General features: G+C 44.8%; 1 protein-coding gene across 1 annotated transcript; it reads left to right on the top strand.

The window, feature by feature from the left end:
- The first annotated feature begins 2,789 nt into the window (after positions 1 to 2,789).
- CEBPE (CCAAT enhancer binding protein epsilon) lies at positions 2,790 to 6,724 on the top strand. The gene is made up of 2 exons (XM_089479583.1): positions 2,790 to 3,541; positions 6,404 to 6,724. Exons 1-2 carry the CDS (start codon positions 3,110 to 3,112, stop codon positions 6,704 to 6,706), a joined length of 735 nt encoding a protein of 244 aa, XP_089335709.1. The 5' UTR covers positions 2,790 to 3,109; the 3' UTR covers positions 6,707 to 6,724.
- The last annotated feature ends 2,377 nt before the right edge of the window (positions 6,725 to 9,101 follow it).

The following is a 9,101-nucleotide window of genomic DNA, read 5'->3' as shown; positions in this document are numbered from 1 at the left end:
GTTGGTCAATAAAGGTATCACTGATGGGTTTTTGTTTGTGTATGTTACAGGTCATGTTGCTTGTAACATTTTTTTTTTCAAGCGGTGTCAAAATCAGTAGGTTTTGTTTTTGGCCCAACATGCATCACTTTATACTTAGCCTTATTTACTTTTTAGTTCCTTGTTCCCTTAGTTTAAGTTCCTTCCAGATTTGAGTTTTCACTATTCTGAATTATCTGACATCGTCCACGCCTGAGCTGTGTGAAGGAAAACATTATCACAAGAAGTGGGATTTTGTAAGCTACAGAATTAAAATTACACTCTTACTAGAGATCACTCCAAACATTTCTGAAACACACAACTATATTAAGAGGGGACAGAGGAGGCACTGAAGGTCCTATTTGATGAGAAGGAGCATGGCATAACATGGTTAAGAGTTGACATGAAAGCCATGTTTAAATATTTGAAGGAATATCCTATTGAGGATGGAGCAAGCTTGTTTCCTGCTGCTCCACAGACCAGGACACGGAGCAACAGATTCAAGCTACAAGAAAAGAGGTTTCACCTGAACATTGGAAAGAGCTTCCCGATGGTAAGAGCTGTTCAATCATGGTATATGCTGCCTGGGAGTTTGGTGGAGCCTCCTTCTTTAGAGATGTTTCATCAGAAGCTGGAGGGCCATCTGACACAGGGAGTGCTTTGGTGGTGCCTTTCTGCATGGCAAAATGAAGTTGGATTGGATGGCCCTTGGGGTCTCTTCCAACTATGATTCTATTGACATTTTTTATAGCCACCTCTGTGATAAGAACCACAAATGGTACATTAGGAAGTCCTATGGAAGGGCTTCTAGTATTTATGGTGGCTGGTGTATCAGGGTTCTCAGCCACTAAAGAAGTTCTGGAGCTATAAAAGTGGAAGCTCTAATAGTAGGGGGGTGGGAAACCAATCTGTGTGAAACTGGCTAGAGCAGGGGTAGGGACCCTCAAGCCCTGGGGCTGAGGATGGCCTTTTGTAGTTCCCCCAGGTGCTCACATGGCTTTCTTAGATGTCTGGTGGTTTCCCAGCATTTATACAGCCTTCCTCCTCTGCAAAAAGCGACTGGAATTGTGGAGATCTTTCCTGAAATGGAATTTGGCCTTCCAGCTGAAAAGAGGTTTGCTACCCTTGGGCTAGAACGTGTTTTGAGCTACAGCTGGAAAAATCCAGATTGAAACCCACCTTCACTCCATGTGCCTTTGGGCAAGTAATTAAACCTACTTTACAGGATTCTTGTGAGGCTGGGGGTGACTAGGAAGATAGCCAAATACCCTTCTTTGAGATTTCTGGAGATGGGGCAGGGCATTAGTGTAATAAATATAGTTTAAAAAAACAACACCCATTGGGTGACCTTGGGCAAGTCACACTCTCTCAACCTTAGAGGAAGGCAAAGGCAAACCTCCTCTGAACAAATCTTGCCAAGAAAACCCCATGATAGCTTTGCTTTAGGATGATCATAAATCCAAAATGCACACAACAATGCACACACATGCATACACAACATGCGTACACATGTTTGGTTTCAGAGAACCCTCTGCTGGTCCTGAAAGGCAATGCATTTTGCACTTTGAATCCCATCAGCCTCACTCTGGCCCCAGGATTAAGCACTGAAGCAGGCAAAGGCCAGGACTGCAGAGCTCAGAAAAGTTACTGTTTTGGACTAAAACTTCCCAAGCATCCAAGGGATTCTGGGAAGTATATTCTTCAAAAATGTGTCCCCAAAGGAACCTGATTTTGGAGGGTACCAAAGTGTATTCTAATTTTTACTGTAAGGGAGAGGGAAAGACACTTCTGGGTATTTGTGTCTCAGAGAGCCTTTGGAATTTGGCATTCTACACCAATGTTGGCTTGCAGTGGGGTGGGTTGCCTGCTCTTCTGAAGAAAACAAAATCTTTTAGGGCCAGCCCTAGGGAAAAAAAACCAGAGAAGAGGATTTCATGGGTGATTTTTAGCATCCTCTATAGCAGTTGCAGGAAACAGGAGCTCAGCTGTGAGGCACTGTGCAGCTGGACCGCTAAAGTGGCAACCAAAACAATTGGGGGCAGCCACAAAAATGATTCTTGCAAAGAGAGATTGGCACATTCAAGACTTAATAAATTTGGGAGATTAAGAAAGGGGTTACAACTGAAGATCTTTGCACTGTGTAAGGAAAGTGAACAAAAAGGGTTTGCGATAAGGTGCTGTGATCTTTTTCTAGCTGCTTTTGTCAATGTCATGGGTTTTTCTTTTCTCCTTCTTAGAAGGCTATCTTTTGGGCATGCTTTTAGGTGTGTATTCCTGTATGTCCTCCATTTCACGAGTGTGGTCAAGGTGGCAAAAGCTTTGGACTTCACAACAAACTCCAACTCCCAGATTCCATAGCCTTGAGCCAGAGCAGTTAAACCAGTGCCAAACCATGTTATTTCTCCAGTGTGAATGCAGCCTTCATGATTCTAACTCCCAACATTTCTCACCTTTGGCCATGGCTGCTGGGAGTGGCAGTCCAACAACATTTTGAGGGCTGCATGATTTTCATGTCTCTTCTAGTGGATCTGAGGGAATGAAGCCAAGATGATCAATATTGTTGAATAGGAGGCATGGTTTACGGAGAGAGATTTTTCAAAAGGGTACACACTGGGATGAAGAAAATTGTTGGGCGAACTAGGCTAAATTGCCAAAAGCAGGAGCCAGGGTGCACCTAAAAAGAGGAAGGAAGTGGGAGGGAGACGAAGGAGGGAAGGAACAAGATGAAGAGAAAGAGGGAACAAGGCTCAGACAGAGAGAGGGAAGGAAGGAGAAAAGGTGGAAAGTGAGCAGGGAAGGGGAAAAAAGGATAGAAATATTAAAAAAGAAAAGACAAGCGAAACTGCACATCCTGAAAGAAGGACGTATAAGACAACAAAACAACCAAGAAAAGTGGAGAACAAATTGGGGGTCAAAAAAAAAAAAAGAAATACTTTAAGGAAGACGACCTTTAAGTGCTAAAGAAGAAGAAAGAGAGGATTAAAAAGTAAGCGAACCTGCAAGAGGAGCATTAAAATATAAACTGGCAATAAACAAGTACTCTGGAACCAAGGAGAGAAGGAAAGAAGAGAGAACTGGAAGTTTCGGTGCCATGTCCCAAGGAGGGTATTTTGAGAGTGAGAGGCAGTACCAAGCCCTGGAAATGCCCCCGGCTGCTGCCAGGCCCACTGGCACTGACCTGGGCCCACTTTGTGAGTCTGAGCTGGCCTCATACATCGGAGATGAGCAGCTACTCTCAGAACTACTACAAGGGGCTCAGCAGCGCGGCCCCAAGGGCACCCCGTTCCCCAACTACTACCCCATGGAGCCGTATCCCTTCCTGTCTTATGGAGGAGACCGCAAGGGCCTGGGACCCTTGGACCCACGCTCCGTTGCTGTCAAGGAGGAGCCACGAGGAAGTGATGCTGGACGGGCAGGTGGACGCCACCCATACAATGCCATGCACTTCCCAGCTGCCCACTGTGCCCAGGTGGCCCTCGCCCAGCCAGGTGTGCGTGCCAGCCAAACTCTGAGAGTGCTCAAGGTAAGGCGACCAAACAGTCCTGTCACCTTTTGTCCTCCCTTCATCCATCTTTGAGAGTCTGCCAGTCTAGAACGTATTGCAGACCATTAAACCCTTTTCTAAATGTGGGATTTTGTCCACACGCGGCACAGCTCCCTCTTATGTGATCTTCCTTAGGTGTTAATCATCATTGCAATAGTCCTTTGCACAGTGTGCATGATGCTCCACAGGATACAAGAGGTTGCTGTCCCCAGGGACCTGCCGTCTACAATCTAAAACAGGAGAGACGACAAAGAGGAAAGGGAAAGAAATGGAGGCTGGGGCAAATGGGAAGAATATGTGGTTTATTTGGTTATGGTATAGTAAGAGAGAGCCAGTGTGGCATAGTGGTTTGAGTGTTGGACTGCAACTGGAGACCAGGCTTCGAATCCCTGCTCAGCCTTGAAACCCACTGGCTGTCATAAGTCAGAAATGACTTGAACGCACAGAACACCAACAAATAATATACCAAAATATGGCACTGGGGTCACATGTAGCCCTAGGAGGCTTTTTTGTGGCCCTTCACCCATCCAGACCAGTTGGGCTTGGTTCCTGCCCTGGGGAGGGAGAGAGAACTTCCTTTCCTGGAAACCTCCAAGATCCACGGTTCTCTTTTTATACAGTTTGTAGGGTGTACTGTTTAACATTTTTTAAAAATACTCCCCCCCCCCCCCAAGTTGTCATTGGCATTTTGGCAGTCTGTGGCTGCATCTACACTGCAGAATTAATGCAGTTTGACACCACTTTAACCATCAAGGCTCCATCCTATGGAATCCTGGAGTTTGTAGTTTGTTGGCACACCAGAGCTCTCTGACAGATAAGGTTACATATATCACAAAACTACAAGTCCCAGAATTCCATCTCATTGAGCCTTGGCAGTTAAAGTGGTGTCAAGCTGCATTAATTCTGCAGTGTAGATCCAGCCTCAGTTACTCCTGGAGAGTCCCCATTACAGAAAATTGGCCCCAGACTTGCCACAGTTGCCCACCCTTGCCATGCTTAGAGCTTGGGCCAAAGCTTTGTGGGAAAGGTGGGATTTTCCCACAAAGGGAAGGGGTTGAAAGAAAGATGAGAGCATCTTGTGACTTACATCTGTACAAAACTTGCATCTCTCCAACTTAATTCCCTCCTCTTAGAATTGGCCTCCCCATATTTCCACCCCACAGTAAGCCTTGGATTTCCAGTCCTTTCTATTGGGAACCATCAGGCTCACAATCACAGCCCCAATCCCTGAAGCATTGTTCTGTATTTCTTACATCTGAACAATCCTCTCCCAAAGTAGGACCATCATCCATCCTGCAGTTATATATATGTAGCCCTCATCCATCCTACTGTTATATTGCCGGTAGAGCTTGGAGATGTTATTTCATCCATATTGGCTCAGGGAGTCTTGAAGTTATCATCCAAAAAATTAATATTTCCAAGTTCCAGTAGTGACGGAATGGATAAGAAACCTAAACCGACAAGCAGAAAGAGTCTGAGCGTTCCCAAGTGTCAAGTAAAGCAAACCTTTAACCAAACTGCTCGATTCCCCATTTCCTGCTTCCAAGTGACACTGCTGAATGCCAGTAGTATTCTAGGGTGGTTTTTTTTTTTTTTATGGAAAGGGATGGAGTTATGATCTAGCTGATAGCAGATCCGCACTGCATGAGTCTGGAATAGAAGGGCAAGGTTGATGGATTGTGAAACCCAGGAAGGCCTGAGTGGAAAGCAGCCATAGACTGGCTGTTTCAGGAACAGCATGACCCAAAAGGACTATTTTCAGGGTCTCAAAACAGAAAGCAGGACTGGGAGTTGGCTAAGTGCACAAGGAGCTATCCGTCAGTAAGGGCCAAGGCTGCAGTGAGAAAGAAAAGCACGCAACTGTTTATGTTAATACTAGACTTGGGCCACGGACTCAGTCATAGCCTGACCTGCTCAATGTGTTCTTTATTTGGTACATTTCTAGATAGCCCTTCAGCTGAGTGTGACTTCCTGATTCACAAGTTCCAGGATTTGAGGGGTCTTGACCAAAGAGTTGGGGGTCTTTCACAGCAGCTGTGCATGTATTTCCTATGCAAGGCTCAGAAACCGCCTTGTTGGGTGGGCAAGACCCACAAGTAACTTTCCCAAGTTGTATTTTTAGGACCCTTTAGCTTCCCATAAGACATGGAAGACCCTACAACCTACCCAATCCCCCAGGACTGAAGCAAATCCTCCCTCCCCAGTTGACAGAAACACAAACAGGATTAATCAGTTACAAAAAAGATGTTTCAAGGTTTTCACAGGTAGGACTTTGCCTTGAACTCATAACATGCTATAGAGAAGAGACCCTAATTGCTAAGCTAAAAAGAAGAGATTTAAAATAATTCATTACAGAATAGAGAGTTTGGGCAAGGGGAATGGAGGGTTATCTCCAAAAAAGAATTTTCTCAAGCTCTGACAGAAAGTCATTCATATATTTTTGTCCAACCAGCTTTTTCTGTGCACCTTCTTTACACCTCCATTCCCAAAATGGAGTCCCATGACTTTTTGAATGTGAATGAATTAAAAGTTTATTGTACTTGTTTTATGTATATTACATTTCTTCCAATTTAAGTTTATTATGGCCATGATCTTGCTCTGGCAGTTGCCTTTAATCTAAATGAAGTCTGCAAATTATGTCTTCCTCTTCCTGGGTGTATCTACAGCACATAGTTATAGCAGTATAGTACCACCTGAACTGTCATGGCTCCATCCTTGAAAATCCTGCGATTTGTAATTTAGGGAGGGTCAGAGCATTCTCTGCTAATCTACACCCTTGAACTACAACATGACTAGAGCTAACCTCTCTTTCATGGTCTCTTCCTAACTCCATCTCGACAGGGTCCATCCTGCAGCCCAGCTCCACCCTGTGGTACCCCAAAAGGGAAAAAGTCAGTGAACAAAGATAGCCTGGAGTATCGCCTGCGTCGCGAGCGCAACAACATCGCCGTGCGGAAGAGCCGTGACAAGGCCAAGCGTCGAGTGATGGAGACGCAGCAACGCATGGTGGAGCTCCTGGGTGAGAATGAGAGGCTGCGCAGCCGGGTGGAGCAGCTGATGCAGGAAACCGAGACCCTCCGTGACATTTTCCGCCAAGTGCCTGAGGCTGCCGGGCTTATCAAAGGTCTTGGGGGTTGCAGCTGAAGCCAGCTGGGATGCCGTGGTGGTGGGATGGAGAGCAGGGAAGCAGCACAAGGCCAACTGGAGGTGGGGTCAATGGTGGGTCTTGGGATCAAGAAGGTGTGGGACTCTGAACATGTAAATAAAAGGATCTCTCGTAACACTTTGGTGATCTGTGGCCTTTGGTGATTTGTGGTGGTTTTCCTTTCAAAATAAAGTGGTAGAATTCAAAGATATAGCCATGGTAGTCTTTAGAATCAGCATGTAGGGAGATTTTGTAGCATCTTTGGGGCTAACTGAAAGAAAGAAGTTGGCAGCATGAACTTTCATAGATTTAAGTCTACTCCCTCAGATGTCCACCAAATGCATCTGAGGAGATAGACTTAAGTCTACAAAAGGTCATGCTGCCAACTTCTTTCTTTCAGTTATTTCCACATTGTAGAAATAATCCAGTTTGACAACCACTTTAACTGCCATGGCTCAATGCTATAGAATCCTGGAATTTGTAGTTTGTTGTGACACCAGAACTCTCTGAGAGAGAAGGCTAAATGTCTCACAAAATGGCAGCTCCCAGAATTCCATAGCATTCAGTCATGACAGTTAAAGTGGTGTCAAACTGGATTATTTCTGCAGTGTGGCTGCAGTTTCGGCCCTAGCGTTGGGCATTTTTAATGGCAGGTGTTTGGGTTAAGATCCAGTTCTTTAACTGTAGATCTGAAAATGGGTGAGAAATACCTGTGACCTGCCAGATTTGGTGAGACAGCATTTCCCATGTTTCTTGATCACTGGCCATGCTGTTTGAGAATGATGGGAATTGGAGACCAACAATATCTGGACAGCACTTGGATAACAGCTCACAATCCCTCAGCCGTTATGGCCACTGACCATGCTGGCTGTAAGATTTTACGAACTGATATTCTCAAAGGCTGACCTTTCCAAGCTCTGCCTCTTTTGCAAGTTTGTTAACCCAGATTATGTTTTTTTTATTGGGAGGACGAGATGAAGCAAAGCTGACAGTGTATGTGTGTGTGAGAGAGACAGAAAGCAAATTAGAGGGTTCTTGAATCCTTCACATTTTCCAACCCACCATAATCCCCACTCCCTTACTCTACTCAACACACAGCCTGCAACCACCATTCAAAGAGTGCATCTGGGCAACCTGGCATTGCTTGGAAAAAAAAAATGAGCATCTTGCATGAGAGCCTATATCCCTATTGCACCACCACTTTCTTGTTAAAGATCTGGTCTTTCATTCTTCCTGAACCCAAGCAATGCTGGGAAGAGGAAACCTCTTCCATTTGCTGTTGCTCCAGACCTATTGTTATTGTTGTTGTTGTTTTTGCATTGCAGCTGCCAGGAAAAAAAATTCTAAGCTTTTCTCCCAACAAACTACTATGCTAGACAGTCACCTGGATAAGCCTTATCTTCTGTCTCTCTTGGACTATTGATTTGGGCACACACATGACGGGAGGAAGTACTCTGTAGAGAAGAAGTAGGTAAATAAAAACATCTCCTTCTCCCTTCCTGGCTCAGTTATCATCTGTGTGAATCCACCCAGAATCAAGTGAAGTGAAACAAGCCAGCACAAGAATTTGGCATCCGTGCATCACCTCTACACACATTCTGGGCAAAACCAAATTACCACTGGATCTGTGTGCCAGGGAGAGAGTAGCATCACCTTTCACCAGGGGTAACGTAGGCTGTTTTCTGACTCTTGACCCTTCCAGACTTCCCAAACTCACCTGGATTTATTTGTTTATTTATTGCCAAAAGAAAAGAGTAGATTATCTAATTTAGAAGTAACAGCAATTCACCTTTTAAAAATATTGCAGAAGATCCTGGAGCAGATTAACAGCACCCCTCCACAAACACACACCACACACAACAATTTCACCCTGCAACATTTCATGGATGAAAACTGGGACACATGTGGCCAAGCGTCATCAGAGTATATGAGCGGACTCAAGATGGCAAAAGTTATTAATGTGGAGGAACATTCAAGATAAGAGAAACTGCAGCAATTTGCTTTTGCTTGAACCTACTGGAAAAGGCAAAATAATGTCGCCTTTCCCCTTCTCCACTCTGCTGAGCGTAAGGCTAACTTTGCACTTTGAACCTAGTTCACTTGAAGAAAGTTGAGGACAAAGAAGGAAAGTGGGAGGAGGAGAGAGAGGGTGGGACATTTTCACAGTAGCTGGGGAAAATGGAATAAGAGAAGATTAGTCAGAACCATCCCAGCCAAATCAGAACAGTTGGAAGGGATGAAAAATCTGTTTTTCAAAACCAAGTGGATTGGTTTTGTTATTGCTATTTGGCATTTTGTCATCCTAGAGCCAGCCACAGTTGCCCACTTCCTTGAAAGCTGATGCATGATTAGTAATGGAGAAACTGCCAGTTTTTCTCAGCAAGAGGTAAGGTA

Source organism: Sceloporus occidentalis, unplaced genomic scaffold, assembly GCF_023333645.1.
Source record: "Sceloporus occidentalis isolate IW3139 unplaced genomic scaffold, rSceOcc1.0.p SCAF_14, whole genome shotgun sequence".
In the NCBI taxonomy this organism is placed as follows: domain Eukaryota; kingdom Metazoa; phylum Chordata; class Lepidosauria; order Squamata; family Phrynosomatidae; genus Sceloporus; species Sceloporus occidentalis.
This window is presented reverse-complemented; position numbering and strand designations above follow the sequence as displayed.

Excerpts from the sequence above, each read along its gene's own strand:
- CEBPE (XM_089479583.1), top strand. The coding sequence starts at position 3,110 with ATGTCCCAAGGAGGGTATTTTGAGAGTGAGAGGCAGTACCAAGCCCTG. Across the intron at positions 3,542-6,403 it reads AAACTCTGAGAGTGCTCAAG|GGTCCATCCTGCAGCCCAGC; the intron begins GTAAGGCGACCA and ends CCATCTCGACAG.